Here is a 24,547-nt window from a genome sequence, read left to right on the forward strand (position 1 = left end):
CTAATTCAACTCAAAAAAATATTTATTGAGTGTTTACACAATATAAGGCTCTCGGTAAGGCAATGGAATGAGTTTCAGGCCAAGTAAGATGCAGTTTCTACACTGAAAATATTTCAGACAGGAATAAGACAAATACTTGTATCACTGAGTTGCTGTTAAAATGAAATGAGAACATATATCAACATAGTTCATTTCTGAGGTACTATATAGAGAGAATTCTTCACAGGATTACAGAAGGCTATTACAGTCCATCAAACTATGGGGAATTAAGAAAGACTTTATGAGGAAAGTTTTAGGTAATAAGGGAAAGGTTTTAAGTACAACCACAATTATGATCCTAGAGGTGGCTAGGGAAGGCATTCCAGATAAGTAGAATAGTAAGGACAAAGAGTATCAAGTGGGAAATAATGTGATGTATTTGGAAAACAACAGTTTGACTGAAGCACAGGTCATGAACTGAGAGTACAGTTGGATAAGACTAAAAAGAATAAGCAGAGGGCCAGGTTGGGAGCTGTTGAACTACTTGAACATGCTCTACATTCCTTTTAAGAATAAGGGCTTCAGCATTTACTATACTGATAGGTTCTAAAACACAGACACTTACTTGACTCATTAGTGTATATAAGGCAGTAAACTCCCTAAGTAGTTGAAGAAAAAGAGACAAGCCTTAAGATCTACAATAGTTTTTTTCCCTGGGCTCTGGGAAACTTCATTAGTTCTCTCCATTCACACCACTGACAGAAAGATGATGTACCTCCTGGTGCTTCTAGAAAAGAAAATCTAGTACTATGCTATGGGGCCTGCATTTTTTAATTTCCCCTAACCTTTTCTTGGACTTCTCTGGTGGCTCAGTGGTAAAGAATCCACTTGCTGATGCAGGAGCCAAGGGTTTGGTCCCTGGGTGGGGAAGATCCCCTGGAGAAGGAAATGGCAACCCAGTCCAGTATTCTTGCCTGGGAGACCCATGGACAGAGGAGTCTAGCCTGGTGGGCTACAGTCTGTAGGGTCACAGAAGAGTCAAGTCGAACACGATTTAGCAACTAGACAACAATAACTTAGGCCTTTTCTTAGGCCAACTTTCCCTTTAAGCACCTAGAATTAGCGGGAAAAAAAAGAAAAGAAAAAGAAATTACACAGCTGCCTGGAATTCCTGTTGCAAAGCTCAATGTATAGATAACAGTAATTGGAAAATTTTATTGAGCATCTTCTATGTGCCAAGCACTGTGCTTCATTTAAACCTCATGATAACCTAGCGCCACAGATATTATGCCAGGTGAACCAAAAAATGTAGGATATCTCCCCAGTCACGATATGTGAAGTCCCAATGTAACTTCAAAGTCTTAAGTGATTAGAAATAAAAAAACAAAATGAACAAAAAACTTCCCAGTTTAAATAAATTGAGAAAAGGGAGAAGATAAGAGAATCATTGTGTACTGTACCTTTTAGAGGAAAAAAAAAATGTCAAAGTGAACCAACAGATAGATAAGATTTAAATAATTAATGTTTTCAATAAGAACTTAACATGGGAATTCCACATACTATACAGGAATTTACATCAAGGCATTTTTCACCAGTGAGCTTTCCCTAAGAAGGAAAGGGGTATTTCAGTCTCATATATAGCCCCTTTTTGATAAATACACTTCTTCCATCTCCTTTGTTGTTGCTGTTTAGTTGTTAAGTTATGTCCAACTCTTTTGCAACCTCACAGACTACAGCCTGCCAGGTTCCTCTATCCATGGGATTTCCCAGGCAAGAATACTGGAGTGGGTTACCATTTCCTTCTCCAGGGGATCTTCCCAACCCAGGGAGCAAACCCTCATCTCCTGCACTAGCAGGAGGATTCTTTACCACTGAGGCACCGGGGAAGCCCTTCCATCTCCAAAAAATGTCTGCTTAAAAATACTTCACTTACAACTGGTACACCATCTCTTGGGCTTCATTTCTTCAGTGGAACAGATCAAAGTGAAGGCTTAGTTAACTTCTTATATGACCTTACTTCATAGTTCAACCTCTTTCTTCATTTGTGAAATGAAGGGTTGAATCATACGACCTAGGAATATTTTGTCTCGTTCTAAAACACAATGTCTACAATTTAGTATGTACAGAAACATTTTTTCCCTTCTATTTCTGTTTTACGGTATACCCTTAGGTAGTTACAATGGAGCTGGACTAAAGACATTTGGGAAAGCTTTCACATCAACGGCAATTTTTCAACTTAGGTCACATTCCTGTAATCAAGTGGAACACCTGAAAGAACTAATAATTCTATTCGTTTCAGTTATATTAGTCACCCTGAAAAATATTTGCTTGATTATACTTCTAAGTTGCACAGCAAGAAAAAATAGAAAACCACAGCATTTGGTTCACCTACTGCCTCAAGTCGTAACAATCACTGTTCAATTTAAAGATCTGAGGTCTGAGTTCCTGAGTACTTTAAATGCCAGCATCTGAACAACAACCTATAATAAAATGAAGATGAAAGGTTACAAAGAGTGTTCTAATTTATAGGATAAACAGAAGAAGAGTTGAAAAAATTAAAGCCACAGCACTTAAGCCTAAGCATGATGTGAAAATCTCCCATTTCTGGAAGGAAGCCATCCAATTTAACTGGACACCATGAAAGCAAACATGGCAATTTAGTGAAAATGATGACCACTTTTGAACTCTTCACATTAAAATAGAACCTGAAAATGTTTATAGGAAAGAACTTTTAATGTAAGATGTATCCACAGATGTTTAAGTATGCATTAAGCAGGTAAAAACAGAAATGAGGAGTCAGAATTATAGATGTCTGAAAATTACAGCAGCATGAAAACATTTATGTCTTCAATACACGCCAATGAAATCCCAAGGGCCAGTCACTATTGCTATGGAGAATTTGCTACTTATGCAAATAACACTCAAAGTATTTTAACTCATTCAAGGAGAGGCCACTAGAAAAAATTCTCATTCATTTATTAACAGGTCAGTGTTGCCAGGTCAAGAGATAGGCTGTAGGAATAGAGATAGGAATCAGTCTGATCAGTGCCACTGCACATTCCTTTGTCCCTTCCCCTCTGACAAAATGCAACCTGGTTATGCTGAAGGGGAAGAAAAACATTCATAAACATCCATACATGCCCAGGTGCTGCAAGGCGGCTCAAGTCACAGGCGTGGGGACCTGTCCGGCCAGTTCCTTTATAGATAAGTATGCACGATCGCCACATGCACCCACTCACAAAAAAAGGTGGTAGATCATTAAAATAGACTATTCCTTCTCTCATGAGCAGGAGATCCATATGCAGTGACTATGGTCTGGGCCCATGAATATCTGATTTTGGATATATCACAATTTCTTTGTACTCTAGAGTTTCTGATTTTAAAAGAAATCAGAATCAATCAGGCAAAAAAGGCAACTCCTGGCCTTTTAGTCAAGATCTTCCATTGGAATAAACATAAGCACAAAAATATCCATGAAATGGGAAAAGCAGCACTAACATTTCTCTCAGTTTCAATAATTCCACTAGAGGAAAAGAGCTGACCAGCTCTTAGAGATCTGCAAAAACCTTGTGGTGGACAGGCCAGGAAGTTTCAAAAGTGCCTGCCAATTTACACCACTCCCTATTTCTCCTTCTGAGAATAAAACAAAAAAAATGTCAGACATCTTTCGAAGACTTGAAAAAGCCAAATGTTCTGACCAGCTATGTCCTAGCTCAATGACTGTTTCACTGCTCTGTTGTAAATGTATTACCTAGTATTAGGTAATAAGAGCAAAATAACAACGACCAACACATTTTATTTCAAAAATCACTTTAAAATCTACTTTTTAGTCCTCAGTGAAAAAAGAAATAAGGGGTAAAAGAACATTGCAGCTGGACTCTGGCTACATTCCTTTGTGTTTTGCGGTCTGAGCCTCAAAATGAAATGCAGCAAAGATTGCAGAGTTTCCCTTTACAGTGTGCAGGTGCGTAAGTAATGGTCTAGGCAAGGCGTCAGTCCAGACCTGGGCTTCAAACAACCAGACAAAGGGGAAAAACCTAGTTTAGCAAAACTAGCTAAACAGGACTCTCAACCTTAATGTATCACATGCCAATAGCCAGAGGAAACAGGTAATCAGAGAGGGCAGAAGCTGAGGATTCCTAGGCCTATTATATTAAATATAATTTGTCCAATCACTTAATTCCTATTTTCTCATGAAGACCCGATTCTACCTAATACCCTGGAAAAGTTCACATGAAAATCAACACACTCTTTCATTGATCCAGGCTAACAACCGAGAGGTTGATTTAATCAACTACCATAATTAATAAATGCATTTGTATTTAGAGATATATTTACACATTGATGCTGTTCCAAAAAGGATCTGAGGTGCTTTACTGCCCCAGAGGAAATATTTGACAGTTCATAAAATATAAGACAGCATCAACTGTGAACTGAATTATTAACTTACGTACCACTAAGAAAAGATAAAACATCATTTTTTATTTTTTTATATGATAACACACCATATCTATCATGCCATTAACTGGAAGATAGATCTCATTTTTAGCAATATTAGTAAGATGTCAAAAGTACTTACATTAGAATCAATAAAATACATTTTTTGTTTCAGTAAAATGGGGAAGACAGGTAGAATATAAAATTCATTCACTAAAAAGCAATTCCTGTGGTTCTCCTGGCTGCCAAAGGAAAAAAAAAAAAAAAGAGCAATGTAATCACCTAAATCTAACTAGCCTTCCCAGACTGCTTAGGAAAATCAATCAGTCAAAAACAAATCACCACTACTACTCACGCTAGAGCATACACTACATGGAGTGCCCACATGTTGAGCTGCTCCTTCACAAATTAAAGTGCACAGCTGATCTAGAGAAAGAGTATTTATCATTTTGAGTAACCCTCCTTCAAGCTCCCAAAGTGATTTCCTACATAACTATTATTTTAAGGCAGATCATCATGAGCAAATTTGATAAAAATCTGAAGAGATACTTAATTTTATTAATATGGAGCCAAGAGAAAGTTGAGAGGGGTGGGCATTCTCCACAAAACTACAAGGTTATCTTTGTGAAAGATATATCTGGTTATGGTATTCTCTCCTCTTAAAATCACCTAGGGGATCCCTTCATCCCTGATAAGTAGTACTTTTCATCATTACATGAACAAATGAAATGATATCAGCAAAAATGGTAGAGTAAGTAGATCAAAGAACTGGTCCCTCCAGAGAAACACTGGAAAAAAGAAAAATCAAGCAAAAACTGTCCATCAAAGGTTCACAACTGGCTAAACAATCAATCAAGAAAAAGGAAACTCAAAATCAGAAGGAACACTTTACAGTATTTTTACTTATCCTGTCCCTCACCTCCTCTCCAGCTCAGCAGTGGTCCTACAGACAGCAGGCTGCAAGTGTGAGGCCCTGACTCCTGGTTCTTAAGGAAGCAAAGCAGATCTTTTTTTTTTACCAGCACAGTAAAAAATTTGTGTTGGTTTGTCCTAACTTGTCTGGGGGCAACCTGAAGGATGAATGCAAGGCACTTGCCTTTGTTTTGCCTAGTCAGAACTCACTCAGAGAGTAAAAACAGGACAATGTTCAAGAAGTAAGGCAAACAAACAAACCTAACTGCTTTCTTAGGCAAAAGATTAAGGTTGACACACACCAGACTGTCTAGTCTGGGAGGAACAGCTGAGGAGAACTTCTTTCAGAAATTAGTATATTCAAAAGTATACCCACACACTGTGGAATCAGAAGTTATGGTGGGAATGTAAGTGGGTGCAGTCACCAGGCAAAACAGTATGGAGATTCTTCAGAAAACTAAAACAGAATTGCCATATGATTCAGCAATCCCTCTCCTGAACATATATCCAGAGAAAAACATGGCTTGAAAAAATACACACACCACAAAGTTCATCACATCACTGCTTACCATACCCAAGACATAGATGCAACCTAAATATCCACTGACAGATAAATGGATAAAGAAAATATAGTACATATATACAGTGGACTATTACTCAGCCATAGAAAAGAATAAAATAATGCCATTTGCAGCAACATGGATGGACATGAAGATTACTATACTAAGTGAAGTTAGTCAGACAAAGAAGTATCATATGATATAGCTTATATGAAGAATCTTAAAGAATGATACAAATGAGCTCATTTACAAAACAGAAACAGACTCACAGAGAGCAGACTTATGGTTACCAGGGGTGAAGGGTAAGGGGAGGGATAGATTAGGAGTTTGAGAATGACATGTATACACTGCTATATTTAAAACAGATAACCAATAAGGACCTCCCGTGTAACACAGTGAACTCTGTTCAGTATTCTGTAATGACCTAAATGGCAAAAGAATGATAAAAAGAACAGATACATGTGTATGTTGAACTGATTCACTCTGCAGTGCACAGGAAACTAACACACTATTGCTAATCACACTCCAATACAAAATAAAAATTAAATAATCAAAAATTCTTAAAAACAAAAAGGATGTTGTATACATGCTCAGAACAGAATGCATGCTCAGAAAAGACCTGAGAAGACCCTAGGCTTTCACTTCTGGCTAACTGCTAGGTTTACTGTAAGAAGTGAAGGTTAAGGCCTTCTTGGTTGAAATGAAAGGACACTACACAGTTACTGAAACTGAACAAAGAAATAAAGGTCTCCAGTGAAGATAACTACACAGGTAGATTAAAAAGACAGCAGTATGGGCACACAATGCATCAAGATGTCGTCAGTGACAGTAAGAACCTAAAGGTGGGGAGACAGAGGTATAGAGGAGCAGAGTTTTTACATACTAATGAAGCTAAGTGGCTATTATTTCAAAGTAGACTGTTATAGAATGCTAACTGTAATCCCAGAGCACAATAAGAAAACTGAAAAAGAAATGAGACGGGAATAAAAATGGTACACTAGGTACACCACAAAAAATCAATTAAGAAAAAAAAAGGCAATAATGGAGGAAAATGAGGCACAAAAAAAGTATAAGAAATATGGGGGGAATGGCAGAAGGAAGTCCTTTCATACCACAAATTATGTTAAATAGAAGTGAAACTCTCCAATCAAAAGGCAAAGATCCGCAGAAAGGAGTTAAAATAAAATGATCCACTATATACTGCCTACAAGAGACTCATTTTAGATCCAAAAACACAAATAGGTTCAAAGTGAAAAGATGGGAAAGACAGTCCCAAATACAGTAACCAAAAGAGAGCTGAGAGGTCATGCTAATATCAGGCAAAATAGTTTTTAGGTCAAACTTGTTTCAAGAGGCAAAAAAGTTCATTATATAATGATAAAAGGGTCAGTTCATTAAGAAATAGTATCTCAAAACATATGTACCAAATGACAGAGCCCCCAAATAAAAGAATCAAACATTGACAGAACTGAAGGAGAAACAGTCCTACAATAATAGTTGGAGAGTTTAACACTCCATTTTCAATAATGGACAGCATATCTAGACAGAACATCAATAAGGACATGTTAAGACTTGACAACACTATAAATGAACTAAACCTAACATTACATCTAACAATAAAAGATATTTTCTTCTCAAATGCATGTGCAACATTCTCTAGGACAGATCATATATTAGGCAACAAAACAAGTCTTAATAAATTTAAACATACTGAACTCATACAAACTATCTATTTCTCCATCACAATGGAATTAAACTAGAGTTCAATAACAGAAGGAAAACTAAAAAATTCACAAATGTGAAAACTAAACTCTTTTAAAACAACCAATGGGTTAACTGAAGAAATCACATGGGGAACTAGAAAATACTTTGAGATGAATGAAAATTAAAATGCAACATGCAACAATTTATTGTGAAAGTAGAAGTTTAAAGATATAAAACCTGACACTAAAAAAGAAAGCTCTCACATCAGTAACCTAACTTTACATCTAAGTAACAGAAAACGAAACCCAAAGCTAGCTAGCAGAATGAAGGAAATAATAAAGATTAGAGTGGAGATAAAAGAAAATGCAAAAATAATAGAATCAACAAAATAAAAAAGTGAGTTCTTTGAAAACATCCATCAATTCTTCTTATTCTAGATAAGTTTTTCACATCAATAAGGAAATAAAAAAGACACAAACAGCTAAAATCAGAAATAAAAATAGACATCATTAAAGACCTTACAGAAATGAAAAGGATTAGAAAATAATACTATGAACAACTATCACCAACAAATTACATAACCTAGATGAAATGGTATTGTTCTTGGAAACACACAAATTATCTAAACTGAGTCAAGAATATATAAAAAATATGAACAGACTTATAACTGAATCACTAATGAAAAACCTCCCAACAAAGAAAAGTGCAAAATCGCATGGCTCCACTGGTAAATTCTAACAAACATTTAAAAGAAGAACTAACAGCAAACCTCAAACTCTTCCAAGAAAGTAGAAGAGAAGGAATACCTCATAATGCTTTCTGTAAGGCCAATACTGCATGCATGTCACTCAGCTGTGTCCAACTCTCTGCAACCCTGTGGACTACAGCCCGCCAGGCTCCTCTGTCTATGGGATTTTCCAGGCAAGAATACTAGAATGGGTTGCCATTTCCACCTTTAGGGAACATTCCTGACCTAGGGATTGAACTTGCATCTCCAGCATCTCCTGCAACTGGTAGGTGGATTCTTTACTACTGAGCCACCTGGGAAGGCCCGATACTTGCCTCACAAAAGCAAATTAAACTTGAATGGGTCAATTTTGCTATCACTAGCAATTCTGCCTACATTTTATTTAAAAGAAATGGAGCACTACACAAAGGATATACAAAAACTACCACAATCTAGGTCACATTTTATATTTTTAATACACTTGATGCTTCATACTGGCCCAATGTTAAAAGTATATTGTAAAAGGATACTTACTCTCTCTCCTTTTCAGTCAGCTTGTCATTAATATTATCTTTGATTGTTGATCTAGATCCCTTATGAATTACAGGATATCTGAGGGGCACTTGTAGGAAAAAGGAGATCATGGATACCAAATGTGCAGTATAACCAAGGGCAACAGCAATGCTCCCATCATCTTTTGCTGTTAATTCAAAAACAGAGAAACAGAAAACAGCTATTTACTTCATAAATGTAGCTACAAGATCATAATGAACCAATTTCAAGAGATTTTATAAGAAATAATTGATAAAATATTATTCACCTATCTAAATTATATGACTTTACACACATCCAAATATATTTATAAGATTTGAAATTTAATCTACTATATTTAAAACTATTTCCCAATAATTAATGTGGTGAGATTAACATTTGATATATAATCTTAAGAGTTCTTAGTACAGTCAAGTCTTCTTTACTTTCTTTCCCAGCATTTTTAATGCCAAAAATAATACTTGAGTCTATTATACAATGTGAAAATTAGTTTCAGAGATTTAAACATTGCATACTATGTAAACATCATACATTTTATTCATTGACAACTTTACCGAGCAAAACAGTTGTACTGTTATACTATTGCACAACACTATTAATTCCAAGGTGAAGTGAAATAGTATAGCACATCCTTATAGGGTACATTCTCAATATTCATAAAGAGAGCATCGTTTAAATAAGTCAGTGATGTTTGAGAGAGGACAGAGAAAAAAAGTGTTTTAAATAGTAAAAGTTTAAAAAAAACCCACACTGTTCGTATATTAATATATCCTATTGATGCAATTTCGGTGGAAGTAAGTGTTGTAAAAAGAATACATGTATCCTACAGTACATATCTTGTAAGAAGTCACAGATTTTTAACTCAACATCTAGATTTCTGCTACTGCCTATGAAGTGATAACCATTCAATTATTCAGAACTGGGAATAATACAATAATAAAGTTTTAAGCTTTCCCCCAGGGAGAAGAAAAAAGTAACTGCTTGGTATATGATATTCTTAAAATACTTGAAAAAGTTCTCTCTTTCTCTCTCTCTCTCTCTCTCTCTCACACACACACAGATTTAACACATATCTGGAATACTTCTGGCTAGAGAAAGGCTAAAATGATTGAGATGACCTTGGCTTGAGTATTTCCTGATTTCTAAGAGTAACTTTAACTTCAGTTGTTAGTAATATTGCCCACATTCTTCTTTTACATTTAAACCTGGTTATCTGAGCACCACCTTCTTACTGTACAGGAAAGCCACTACTGCCATATACCACTGACTGCATTCTCCACACTCAACTACCAAAACAGATTCTTTGATCATACTGTAAAAATAGGTAACTTTTATTGTACACTTTTTTTTCCTGCCAGGAATTGACCATGGTGCTCTATTTCTGGCAGTCACTCATTCATCAAAAATTAATAAGCTGGGCATGTTTTATATGCTATTTCATTCAATTTACAGATGAATAAATAAGGTTCAAGAAGTTAAGGAACCTGTTCAAACTAATACAGCGAGTATAGCAGTTGACCTGACACCAAGGCCTTTGTCTTTAAGCACTCTACCATACTGTTGCAGAACGTTAATGTGGAATACATAACAATTTTTTTAACTTGAGAGTCTAGAAGCATGTGACACATGTTTATTATTTTAGTTTCTTCATTCTTTTCCATTAAGAGCAAAAAACGCATGAAAAGTCTGTGAATCTTTGGTGACATGTTCTCTCAAATCAAACTGATGAAAAAAAAAAATCAAACAGCATTCCTTTCAACTGACTATTGGGCATGCCTTAACTGACTAGGACTAACTATTTTTAGAGACCATGTGCTCCTGGCTCAGTCCCACTTAGGTACCTTGAGTACTACAATACTTTACTTCTGTTGAAATATGCATATCAGACTACCTTAGAGACTAAAATTATATTACACTGTAAATTCATCACAATATAATTTAATCATCACAATATAGAGCTGAGATAAGCCTTAGAAATCACTGAATCTGATGCTACTAATTTAGAAATGAGAAAAATAAGATTCAAGTGGTATAAGTGAGTTAGTCAAAGCCAAGTTAAGTAAAAAGTATGAATGCGGGAGTAAGAGAATTGTATCTACATCCCAGCCCCTTCAAGTATCTATCCCTGGAATCACAGCTGGGACAATGAGTTCCATGCAAGAGGCTGCTGAATCCCACCTCCTGTTTTCTTTAAGAATAGGGCTTATTAAATTTAAAATATTCCTATTAGTACAAGGACTTGGTCTTAAGAATCCTCTTTGAAGGGAGAGGAAAAGAGGACTTTCAGTAAGTAATGAAGAATAAAACTACATTAAGTATGGACTTTCCTTTGTGTACTTTGGGATTCCCAGGAGGCATAGTGGTAAAGAATTTGTCTAGCAAGCAGGAGAGGTGGGACTCGAACCCTGCGTCAGGATCGAGTCCCTAGAATGGAAAAGAGCAACCTGCTCCAGTATTCTTGTCTGGAAAATTCCACGGAAAGAGAAGCCTGGTGGGCTAGGGTTCACGGGGTTGCAGAGTTGAACACGATTGAGTGACTGAGCACCCACACATGTATGTGCTTTACACTAAGGTTTTCCTTTTCTATGTGACCTACAGAAAAGGATTTGCAAACTTCCAAAAATCAGAGGGCCTCTTAGCCTGCCAAACATGTCAAATGCAAACTATGAATGTTTAAAAAATCTATCTAATATTAAACACTCAAGCATCTCCATTTTTCCATATTACTAAAACGGTAATACTAAAGCATTACAATTGTCTATTTCAAGGACTACATCTACATATCTAGTAAAAGAACAGAAATTGGTCTTCTAACATTACCTCCTTTCAATAAAACAATTTTGCTTAAATTAAACATAAAAGGACATCTCTAAGAGAATCCTATATACATACAGCAAAAACCAAAAAGAAATAGCAAAAACTGCAAACTGGGTAATACTGGAAATCAGCTTTGATTCTGGTTATTCACACTACCATTATTTCCACCACAAGACTCCCACCACTCACTCATTAAAAACCCTAGGTTGCTTCCCATTCCAGGCCATAGTGCTCAGTCACAGCCTCACAGTTAAACACCATGGTGTTGGATTTCCAATTACTGAAGTTTTATATTAAAAAGCATTTTAAAAGGACCACGGGTGAGGCATTACAGGGCCCATGGGTACTCCAATACCCTCAAAAGGAAAACCACCTCCTGGTAGGGAAGTCACTTTCATCACCCCAAGGCCACTGAACCTCCAGTGGGAAAATGTGAGCTCATGTGGTTAATTATGGCTATTGCTGCCACGAAACCTCAGATGTCACATTCTGTTGCCAATCACTTTAGGTAAAAAAACTGAAAGGTTTAAGGTTTCCAGCATTCCAAGATCTAAAAGACTTTTTACCTGCCAAAGCCAAAACCTGGCTCTCTGGGGTGTGCTTTTCCAGGAACCATTAATGACGTCCCTAACACCTGATGCAGAGCAGAGGCTTGTGTTCCTTATGCTGCTCTGTGGGTTAAAGAGGTCACAGATGACAGGCTTGTTGGTGAAAAGAAGCTAGAGGGGGAATGGGAGGGTTCAGGGAAGAACAGGAATAAGCTGTTAAGACTCAGGTAAAGGAAAAAAGCTCTGATTAAAATAATGTTTTAAGGGGCTCACAAACAAGACAAAATTCTGCAGTTTCCTCACAATAAATATTTCCTATTTGTTTTTTAAAAAGTAGGTAGCTACATTTACTTGGGGGCTGTAGTAATTTTTGTGATAATAAATCTTTTATATAATTTCTCTTTTTTTTTTAAGCTGAAAAGAGTTAGATATGCATTTATTTTGGTTAATTAATAATGCAGATCTGATTTACATTACATTACAGATCTTCCTCAGTTTACAATGGGTTTACATCCCAATAAACTCATTGCATGTTGAAAACCTTGTAGGTTGAACATTTTAAATGTTTTAAAATGGATTTAAAATATCTAACCTAGTCTTGCCTAGTCTATTTTAAGCATGCTCACAACAATTACATTAGCCTCTTTTATGTAACTTTTATGACAATAAATTCCACAAACTCACAATGGCCATGACAACATTATAAATTAATTCAAATGTCTCTTTGACTTAGCATGTTGGGCAAACTATTAATATTCAAATGCATCCAAGTACAATAAGTGAACTAAAAGCTCTTACCATCCTGCCTTCCCAATCACTGAGGCAGTTGATTTGGTAAGGAATCAAGCACCCACTGATCCAGACAGGACCAAATATTTAAGACTCTAATCATTGCCACAGCATCTATGGAACCATTCCACGTTCTCAATGAGACAGTGTTTGACATATGGACTCTCCTTTCCAAGAAATCATGCCTGCATAAAGGGATACAGACACAGAAGGAAATCTGGGTCTCATTACCACAAAAGGCTCTTGTGTTATAGATTACTTAAAACACACACAGTTTTTTCTTTTTTTGGATGAGAAATGTCCCAGTCAATGGAACTCAAGTGAAAACCCTTCACGGGACAACTTTCCCCACTTGTGTCCAGGTCTCTCTGCCATATTCTAACAGAAACTTACCCAGTTAGAAAGAAGAACACAACAAATGTTGGGCCACTATACAGGAGTTTCCCAAACAGTATCAGGCCATGCAATGTAAAGTCTATCCCAGTAAAGTTTCATGAATATAACAGAAAACCAGTTTAGATTTCTGTCACTAGAGTCTTACTAAGCATGCAGCTGCTACAGAACACTAAAAACTTGTCAGATGTCTGGAAGAGGTTATTATTCAAAACAAGGAGGAAAACTGCATCATGACAGGAGTAATACGGGCCTTAAAATCAGGCCAACCAGGGATGACTTTAGTTCTGCCACTGGCTAGTATGAGTCTTCGGAAAAATTAACTAATCTCGCTGAGCCTCAATTTTCTTGTCTTTAGGAAAAAACAACAACAAAAAGCTGAATATAATTCTTTCCCTCACAGCAGGAACTGATTCTCACAGTGGTGGGAATTAAGTAAACAAGACAGCATCATGTATGATGTTCCATTTTACATATGTCTACTCACTGAATCTAAAATTTCCCATCCTTCTTTCAACAAGGTAATACCATTTTAATCTTTAAAAATACCTCAGGTATCATCTTCTCTATAAGACTTTCCTGATTCCCTCCTGGTAGATCTGATTATTCCTACTTCTTTAAGTCCTGCATACCTTGTATAAATTTCTAAGTGCCTGACACAGAGTACAAATTCAAGAGATATTTACTGACTGGCTTGATTACAAGTTAACCTCAAGTGGACTGAAGTTTCACTGAGGCAGGATCAAAGCCTTGGTCACCTTTGCATACCCTCAGCACCTGGCACCATAATGACACACGCAAGGCAATCAGTAAATTCAAACGCACACGGAAGTAACGTGCAGAATGCGAACATAAGATTTTAAAGTCCAATGCTACCATGTGTGCTTCTTAAAACGAATTCCTACATGTTATGGTAAGTAAATAGGGCCTTAGAGTAGAATTAAACATTTATTTCAGTTCATTTTTAGCAGTAAAAACTGCACTAAAACTAAAAGATACACTAATTTTTTTAGGGGAAGAAGGAAGAATGTATTCAGCTTGGATGTACAGACAGGGAACAAAAGCTGGGAAAAATAAGGAAATAAATCAACTCCAGAATACAAAAATAGAATCAAGAAACATCCCAGAATGAACTGAGGTGATACTCTAATACCAGTAGTATCCCTACTTCTCTTGTTGCCACCTCTCAAATCATTCTATATTAAGCAGCCAGAGTGACTTTTAAAAATCATCAATTCATATCATCCTCCTTCTTGAAGCCCTTCAGGGTTTCCCACTCCACCAGGAATAAAATAGAAACTCCTTTCAGTGGCCTCAAGACCCTGGCTGACTCTCCTACATCTACTGATGGAATTCTTCTCTTTTCTCACCCTGCCCCAACCACACAGGTTTGCTCTGGTCTGTCCTTCCTTCCTCTCTCTGGCAACTAATTCCATTTATTGAGTGCCTTCTATAGGAAAAGCTCTTTCAAATGCTATCTCATTCAATCATCACAACTGAAGATGTAAATATTACCTCATTTTACAGGTGAAGAAATTCAGTTCAGTTCAGTTGCTCAGTCGTGTCCGACTCTTCGCAACCCCATGAACTGCAGCACGCCAGGCCTCCCTGTCCATCAGCAACTACTGGAGCCTACCCAAACTCATGTCCATTGAGTTGGTGATGCCATCCAGTCATCTCATCGTCTGGAGTCCCCTTCTGCTCCTGTCCTCAATCTTTCCCAGCATCAGGGTCTTTTCCAGTGAGTCAGCTCGTCACATCAGGTGGCCAAAGTATTGGAGTTTCAGCTTCAACATCAGTCCTTCCAATGAACATTCAGGACTGATTTCCTTTAGGCTGCACTGGTTGGATCTCCTTGCAGTCCAAGGGACTCTCAAGAGTCTTCTCCACCACCACAGTTCAAAAGCATCAATTCTTTGGTGCTCAGCTTTCTTTATAGTCCAACTCTCACATCCATACATGACTTAAGCTCTGAGAAATTACATGATTTTCCCAGAATACACATATCTTCTCCCATGCCCCTCGCCCTGAATTTTTTCAGATATATCAAGCTGATTCCTCAGAATCCTCAATCACGTCTCTCCCCTCTTCTAGGAATTCTTCTCCCCCAGCTGTAGTGGGTGAAGTGAAAGTCAATCCGTCGTGTATAACTCTTTGAAACCCCATGTACTATACAGTCCATGGAATTCTCCAGGCCCCAATACTGGAGTGGGTAGACATTCCCTTCTCCAGGGGATCTTCCCAATGCAGAGATCAAACCCAAGTCACCCGCATGGCAGGCAGATTCTTTACCAGCTGAGCCATCAGGGAAGACTGGTTCCTTTCAGCCTTCAGATTTTCTGTTAAACGTTTCTCCTCAGAGAGGTCTTCTCTGATTAACTTATCTACAGTAGGTTTCCCTATTCTCCAAGATAGCATACTCTTTTATTAAATACTTGTTAAATACTTCTTTTCTTATTTATTACCTTTATTTTTTATCTCCTTTAAGAGGTTGCATGCTCTATGAAAGAAGAGAATATATTTGCTTTTTCCATCATCATATCCTCAAAGTGGCACATGCCTGGCATTTAGGTGCTCAGTTGATTATTTTTCTCAATGAAAGAATATTCTGTATTCCTACAACCTGGCCAAGGGCTTAAGATATTTATTAGGTTTAATAAATAAATGAATGAAAGAAAGAATGGGGAAAAAGATGGGTCATGAACTTCAAGACACCATTACCTAAAATTAACACCAAAGCAAATGTGTATGACTTACAGAGATGAGTGGGAACACTGTACAATGGGAAACCAGACAAATCCCAGCAAGATCATTACCTAGTTCTGTGGTCTTGAGCAAGTCACTAAATAGCTCATTCACACATTATAAAGTGAGATTATACCACCTTTCTTATTGGGTTATTTTGTTTTTGGGAGGATTAAAGATAAGGCAAAATGTCTTGCTCTTAAATAAAATCTTAACAATCATGTAAAGTAGGTAGTACATGAACTAATGTGTTCATACTATCAACTAGAAAATCAACTCAAAGTTTAGACGACTTGGTCCAAAATACATGGTTTCTAGAAAGGGAACCAGGATTCAAATACAGGTCTTCCCATTCCTGTTTTAGTCACTTAAAAAAAACATTTTTCTTAATTGCAGTATAGTTAAATAGTAGCTCAGTTGGTAAAGAATCTGCTGCATTGCAGGAAACTTGGACTGGATCTCTGGGTCGGAAAGATCCCCTGGAGAAGGAAATGGCAAACCACTCCAGTATTCCTGCCTGAAAAATCCCATGCACAGAGGAGCCTGGTGGGTTACAGTCTGTGGGGTTGCAAAAGTCGGACACAATTTAGCAGCTAAACCACTACAACAGTTGAATTTACAACACTGTATTAATTTCTCCTATACACCAAAGTGACTCAGTTATATATATATACATATAACTATACACACATACACACACACACATTCTTTTTTGTATTCTTTTCCATTATGGCTTATCAAAGGATATTGAATATGGTTTTCTTTACTATACAGTAGGACCTTGTTGTTTCTATATATCAGTTTGTATCTACTAATCCCAAACTCCCACTCCTACCTTCTAGCATCCCTTTCCCTCTTGGCAACCACTAGTCTATTCTCTATGTCCCTGATTCTATTTTTGTTTCTTAGCTAGGTTCATTTATGACACGTTTTACATTATGTTCCAACTACTTGCTGTAAAGGACAAAGAAGGTAATATACTAAAGCAGTCTTAAATATTAAAGGATCACAAATAACATATTCTTTACAGGGAAATGGAAGCAAGTCCCAGTAAGAACTAGTAATGCTCTATTCTGGAATAACTTATTTCCAAATAGATTAATGCGCTAGCTTTGGGCATAATCTATAGAACTACTTAGTAGTCATCAAAGCATTGTTTATATTAGGAGAAACGAACCCACTCTGCTAACAATAAAAGTAATCTTTCTACCCAAATGTCAAATAAGTTCTTTTCTCTAGCATACTGGTAAAGAGACTAGGAAAAATATTTTAAAATATAGCTATTACTGTGAATGTTATTTGTAACATCTTTAATGTAAATTTCTTTTAATTAAAGAGGACAGAAATGACAGTATAACAAGTTTAACCTATGGGAGTGGGAATGTCACAAAATTTAATTTTCAAATACATTTTATGTTAGCAGAAATATAACTTTATAAACAGAGCAGACTAAGGTTTACTGCTTTGCTCCCAATGCAATTTTTTCATGAAAAATAAAACCAAAAGGACAGGAATATTATTAGTATTCTTGAGAACCCTACTGTCTGATTTTATTAAACCCCATTAAAAAAATTTTTAACTATCAAATGGAAAGCTCAACAATTTTCCCCCCATGATGAGATCAAGTATCCTCTTAAGTCTTCCATCAGGGAATCTGATTCTATATACTTACAATTGGGAAGGGACAGAGGTTCCAAAACCTTTCTGGAAGAAGGGACAGGCAACCAACATTTCAAGATATCTCTTTTTCCCTGCAACACACCCATATTTTATACCAAATCTTTAGAAGTAAAAAGAAATAAAATACCTTGGAAGTCCTCAGAATTGGGCAACTTGACACCACATACAAAGTAATCTCTATGCTCATTCTGCGAATATAATCAAAGAATGAAATTAATTTCATGTATAAACAAAGAAGCTCTAAATCTAAAAAATTTAGGTGTTAATTCAAAGACAATACTGTCATAGATATTTTAAAATATTACCCTAATTGCTGAAGCTGAATACGTGATGATTTATTATACTATTATCTGTATCTTGATATATACTCTAAATTTTCTATATAATACAGACATTTAAAAACATATCTAACAAAAAGTCATGTAAAATTTTAACCATAAAGCTAACTATTCTTTGACCAATTCAAAGCTATAAATGAGAATTTTTAAGTAGAATTAACAAAAGTCTCTGAGCAACCTAAAATCCTATTAGCTTTCCTCTCAGAAAATTAGTCTTTTAAGTCCCTTTTCATTAGAAAGGAAACAAAACCACCAAATTCAGCAAATCTAATTCTCTAAAAAAGAATGCTAATAATTTACATTTGTACTTACTCTAAGAAACCAAATTCAGAAACTAAACATCTTGACAGCTACCACAAGAATATCTTAAGTAATACTAATAAATATAAATTAATTAGTAGTCGTATATTTAAAGCAATGTGTATGTATCTGCATGCATGTCTCAGATAAGGTAGAAGTTGATAATGTGGTTGAGTGAAAAAGTCCTAAAGAAACCAGAAATAATTTGGCATTCTTTCAGGTGAAGATGAGTTCACTCTACCACTAAATTGACAGGAAAAAAAAAAAGTAAATGAGTGAAACCTAATGCCAACTAATTCTAAATCTACTTTTAAAATAAATATTAGCCAAGACTAGAGCAATGGTGTTTTCTTCGAGAGGAAATTTCAAATAGAAATCTCTTAAAAAAATTTTTTTTTCCCAGAAAATCTGAAACTTACCAAATCAATAGGGTAAATGTAGGAAAGCTCAGATAGTAACTGCCTGCAACGAATTGTCAACTGAGCATTAGTCTTCAGAAAGAGTTCTCTAATGAGGAAAGAAAAAAGCACATTTGTTAAAAAACAAAAAATAAACAGGTTTGCTTGCTTTGTAATGGTTATTTCCAACTAACTGACACAGAGAAAAATTAAATGATCTGCACTGGGCCACAGAAATTCAGAAGCAGAAGCAAGAATAATAACTAACATGAGTCCTGACCTATTTCTATATACCATTAATCACCCTAACTATATAAGGAGGCCTATTGTATGTATCTAGCACCATGAAAAGAGATGTAAAACATACAAATAATCATTGACTGGACACCTACAACTATAGGCCAGGAGCTTTACAAATGGCTTTAACTATCATATCAATGACAACTTATTTGGTTGATATTACTATACCTATTTTACAAACAAAAAAACAAGATTTAGAGAGGCTCAATAAACTGACCAAAATCTCATTTAAATCGAGGCCAATTTGCAGGAAATACCCATATGGTATTTCCTCAAAACAGCATTCTACTTTCATTTACAATTACAGATGTTATAACTATCTCAAAAAAATAACCTGCTGTCATATTACAAAAGTAACAGAATAAAAAGGACAAAGCCAAAAGGTGTGGCATGAGATGATGCAGCTTTTCCCTTACACTATTTAAGAAACATGACTAACAGCTAAATTACCTATAAAGCATATTGCCTGCTCAACTGTGTCAACAATTAAAGAGGAGGTAATTTAGGAAACACAATAGGTCAGAGTGGAATGTAAAGCAGTACAATGCAAAGAGAGCTGAAGACTTAAAGGCATCTAGTTCTGCTTTCCTAGTGAACCAGACAGAGTAACCTCCACAGCTTTGCCTTCCTATCTGCAAATTGAGAGGATTAGATTAGATGATCTCTAAGGTTCTTTCCAGGTTTCTTAATTGCTAAAGTTTCTTAAACAAAAATGCACAATGGGATGACTTTCCAGTAAAAGTGAGTGAAAATGAGGAGAAGATCACAGGTGGTAACAAGTTAAGCACGTGCTGCAAAAAATAAAGGGAAAAACTATTAGCATTTGCTAAATGAATGTCATGTAGCAACTGAAATTAGCTACAGTTCTACCTCCAGTGCATGTGCAATTGGTTGCCTCTGACTCCTTGTGACCCCATGGACTACAGCCTGCCATGGAATTCTCCAGGCAAGAATACTCGAGTGAGTTGCCATTTCCTTCTCCAGGGGATCTTTATGACCCAGGGATCGAACCCACACCTCTTGTGTTGCAGGCAGATTCTTTACCCCTGAGCCACTGGGGACCATTTTATATTTGACAATGAAGGAAAATAATCACCACTTGTTCTTAAGAAGAGAAAAAAATAATGGTGAAATAGTATTTTAGGAGAAGTCTGCTAGCAACATGGAGAATGAACTGGACAGTTGGAGAGACTTATGTTAGAGAATCTGAGAACTGCTGAGGTAAGGCAAGTGAGCTAATAGGAGTAAGACTGAAGAAATTACTAAAGAAAAACTGTAAGATGCACTAAATGTAAAGACTGGAAGAGGAGGAGATTCAAACATGAAGTCATGGTACTGTAGCCCTGCAATCTAGAAGAACAGTGTTCAGGCTTCCGATTCTGACTATGTACTAGGAGCCCTCCTAACTGCCTCTAGCACAGTGCACGACACAATAGGGGCTGAATAAATGAAAGTGGCACTGAGCATATTAACTGGCATTAACACTGGCAGCTCTAAAAAAATACTCCGGTTCTAAATCCTCTCCTCAAAGTAAACTCAACACTCCTAACAATCATTCTTAGTGTTCCGCTTACCTTTTCGCAGTGCACTCCTTTCTCAACTCATTTAGGGATTCCTTTTGGAGTTGAAGCTTGAGTTGCTCAGCTGAAAATGCACTTCCTAGAGAGAGATGAAAGGAGACAATTCCAGATGTAACACTGCAGACAGGACTGCCCAGTCACAACCAAACAGGCAGAGCCCAGTCCCCCGACTGTGAGAGGAAAATAAAGAGAGTAAAAGGTAAAACGAGGATAGAGGACTTTCGGGGTGATTAACCAGAATAAAATTCTGACTGCTTCCATTTTTATACAGTCTCTAGCAGGAGTCAAAGAGTAAGAGTTCCAGATTCTCTACCTACAGATTTCTGGGTTGCTGATCAAGAAACCCCAGTGAGATGTTCAAAATTCAGACAACTGCACTAAAAAAATAAAAAACTGGCTATGAACTCTGGGTGTTAAGGATGATTTACTAAAGGTTAATCAACTGTAACAAATGTACCACTCTAGTAGGGGAAGCTATGCACAGGTAGGGGTTGGGAGTATATGGGGAATCTGTACCTTCTGATCAATTTCACTATGCACCTAAAACTGCTCTAAAAAACAAAGCTTATTTTTGCAAGTGGTTAATTTGTTTTCAACCACGAATAATACAGAACATTGCTGAAAGTATAAAAGTAACAGAGCAGGAAAAATTACCTGCATATCGACTACTTCAATATAGTAGTTCATAAATTAAGTTTTTTTATGATGATTCATTTTATTCGTATATATAAATAGCTTTAGTTATAATCATAGTGTGCAGGAAATATATATTCTGATTTTCCCAAATTATGTCTCAAGCTTTTTTACATGTTGACAGATAGTCTGAGTTACCATGTTTAATGGCTTGTAAAATATAACTCAATAGATGTGAATTAAAAGAACAGTCTACATTTTAACTAATAGTCCAATACCTCAATTCCATTACAGGACATTTAATTTCCTCTAAGTATCTGCATGGCAATGATTAATATTTGTGTATATATGCCTAGTCTTTTGTGTTTATAGTAACTTTGGGACCTCCATTTTCATTTATGTGATCATAAAATCCTTTTACATCTTCTTACTCTAAAAAATGATCCCGACTCAGGCTCTTGATAACCCGGCCTGAAAATTCCAAAGGTCCTATAGCACAGAAAAACATTCTTCGATTCTGACATACTAGGTTATAGATCTTAAAAAGGAGTTTAGTTCCAAGAACTGTGATTAACAGGAAATGGTAGCCGAAACTCTTCTGTACATCTCCTCTAGGGAGGAACAAGAAGTAGATTAACTGATCAAAATACATTTTGGACTTGAGCACTAAAATCACCAACCTAAGTAATTTTATCAACATATGTCTAAGCACCCTGTTCTTCTCTCTCAACTGTATGTTAATGACCAGTAAGTTATTAACTCTGCTCCCCAGATAGAACTTAATTAAGAAATACTACTTATCTTCTTTAGCCCCAATATAATTCCTCCCCGGATTTCGCTCTCAACAATTTCAGAAGACACTCAGATTGACAACTTCCACCCCTCACCCCATGTACTTTTTCCAGAAAGCACACGAATTCTTCCACTACTATCCAAATTTGCAATCTTATTCTTCATCCCAGATAAAAGGTTGCCTCAATTCTAGTGAAATCACAAATAAGGTCAAGACAGATCTGGGCTTCGAAAATGCAAATGTTATGCACCCTCTTTAGCTTTGAAGGTCTTTAGAACATATTACATGACCAAAAGAAAACAAAAACACTTGCAAAACAAAGAAAATAAAATCTAAAAATACACTAGCCAGCTAACAGATGGCTAAAATGTTAACAGATGGGTAAAATGTTAACAATGGGTAAATCTGGGTGAAGAATATAGGTGTTCTCTGTACTCTTCTTATTCTTGCAGTTTTCTTTAAGTCCAAAATGATTTTCAAATAAAAAGAAGAAGAGTAGACCCAAACCCAGAAAAAGGTCTCCTACAAGGCTTTTCCACAGGCTTTAAAAGAACTAAGGCTTTAAAACTCAGAGGTACCGTCTAAGGCACCATCTCTCCACATTTTTCTGTTAAAAGGTAATACACCTCTTATTGGTTACATTGTGATCTCTGGAACAAAACTGAGTGAGACTGGCTTAGCTAGGTTCAGGTGGAGAAGAACCAAGTATCTCTAAATATTTGCTTGGCAATGACTAATAGCTATGCATAGTCTTGTGTTTATATTAACCTTGGAACCTCAGAAAAGTCAACCCAAGTTCCAAGAGTTACTTCATAAGAAGTAGTAACAAAGAGGCAACAACATGCTCAATCTCTTCACATGTTGTTCAGGTTATGTATTACCAGCCTGAATACTACACAACTGGTGTTGTGTCCTCCCAAGGATATTACATATAAAGAAGCAATGATATCCATCTTTCAGACCACAGATATATCCTGCTTCTCATCTGATTTTCTCAAGATTCAGCATTGACTGGTATCTTCTACTTGAATCATTCTTTACGACAATGGTTGCAAAATGATATTCAAATTCCAGTGCCCCCTCCATATTTATCAGTTAGCATTCAACATTCTTCTCTAAGCAAGAGGACTTCTTTCTCCATTAGCTATCTATTATCAATATGGAACCATGAATTCTCTTTTATTTTTCAAAGATTTGTAATTCATTATTGTATTTAATTATTTTGGTGCTCAAGTGGTACCAGATTTGATAAGTCTTGCTCGAGTGCCCTTCTGATGTAGTGTGATCATGTTAGTCAAAACATTACCTTACTTATTATCATTTTAATTGCTGTAGGATCTGTAGTGATATTCCCTCTCTCATTCCTGATACTGTTAATTCATGCTTTCTCTCTTTTTACTTGGTCAGTCTGGCTAGAGGTTTATCAAATATATTGATTTTTTCAAAGAACACCTTTTAATTTCATTGACATTCTCTACTCTTTTGTTTTCAAGTTCATTGATTTCTGACCTTAATTATTTCCTTCCTTCTGCTTGATTTGGGTTTAATTTGCTTTTCTTTTCTAGTTAAGATGTAAGCTTAAGTTACTAAATGAAGGACTTTCTTTTCTATTATAAGTATCAAATGGTATCAGTCAGTTCAGTTCAGTTCAGTCGCTCAGTCGTGTCCGACTCTTTGTGACCCCATGAATTGCATCAAATGGTATAAATTTCCTCTAAGCTAGCATCCTTTCAGATATTGATATATTTTCATTCAGAAAAAAGTATTTTCCAATTTTCCTTGTTATTTCTGCTTTGACCCACGATATGTATATGTATGATGATACACAATACTTTGTATTATTTTGATTATTTGTATTTATTTATGACACCAAATCTGGCTAACTAAATATCCTGTAAGTACTTGGGGGAAAAAAAGTATATTCTGCTTGATTAGGCCAAGTTAGTTTATTATGTTATTAATGTCGTTTATCCTCACTGATTCTCTACTTGGTACATAAAATTACTGAGAAATGAGTGTTATGGTTACCAACTACAACTGTGTATTTAGCTGTATCTCCTTTCAGTTTTTGCTTTATATATATATAAGCTCTGTTGTTATATTCATACATATCTAGAATTGCTTTATCCTTTCATGAACTAGCCTCTGCACCATAGTTTAATATCCCTTTTTATTGCAAGCAATATGCATTGTTCTGAAGTCAACCTTGCCTGATATTAATGGAATCACTTTGGCTTGCTTTTGGTTGGTATTGGCATAGTGTACTTTTTTATTCTTTTACTTTATCTATTACTTTATATTAAAAGTGTTCTTCTTGTAGATAGCATTTAGTTGGGTCTTTTTTTAATCTTTATAATATCTG

At 36.1% G+C, this 24,547-nt stretch overlaps 1 protein-coding gene across 3 annotated transcripts in view; it reads right to left on the reverse strand.

Moving 5' to 3' along the window:
• UVRAG (UV radiation resistance associated) overlaps nucleotides 1-24,547 on the reverse strand; it is a 309,203-nt gene that overhangs the window by 116,586 nt on the left and 168,070 nt on the right. For all 3 annotated transcript variants that reach the window (XM_065944543.1, XM_065944542.1, XM_065944544.1), the window contains 4 exons: nucleotides 20,754-20,838; nucleotides 18,901-18,988; nucleotides 17,971-18,031; nucleotides 8,854-9,019 (listed from right to left, as the gene is read on the reverse strand). In XM_065944543.1, coding sequence (XP_065800615.1) covers nucleotides 8,854-9,019; nucleotides 17,971-18,031; nucleotides 18,901-18,988; nucleotides 20,754-20,838 — 400 coding nt within the window. The remainder of the gene's footprint in view (nucleotides 1-8,853; nucleotides 9,020-17,970; nucleotides 18,032-18,900; nucleotides 18,989-20,753; nucleotides 20,839-24,547) is intronic.

Source organism: Muntiacus reevesi, chromosome 9 (genome assembly GCF_963930625.1).
Source record: "Muntiacus reevesi chromosome 9, mMunRee1.1, whole genome shotgun sequence".
Taxonomy (NCBI): Eukaryota; Metazoa; Chordata; class Mammalia; order Artiodactyla; family Cervidae; genus Muntiacus; species Muntiacus reevesi.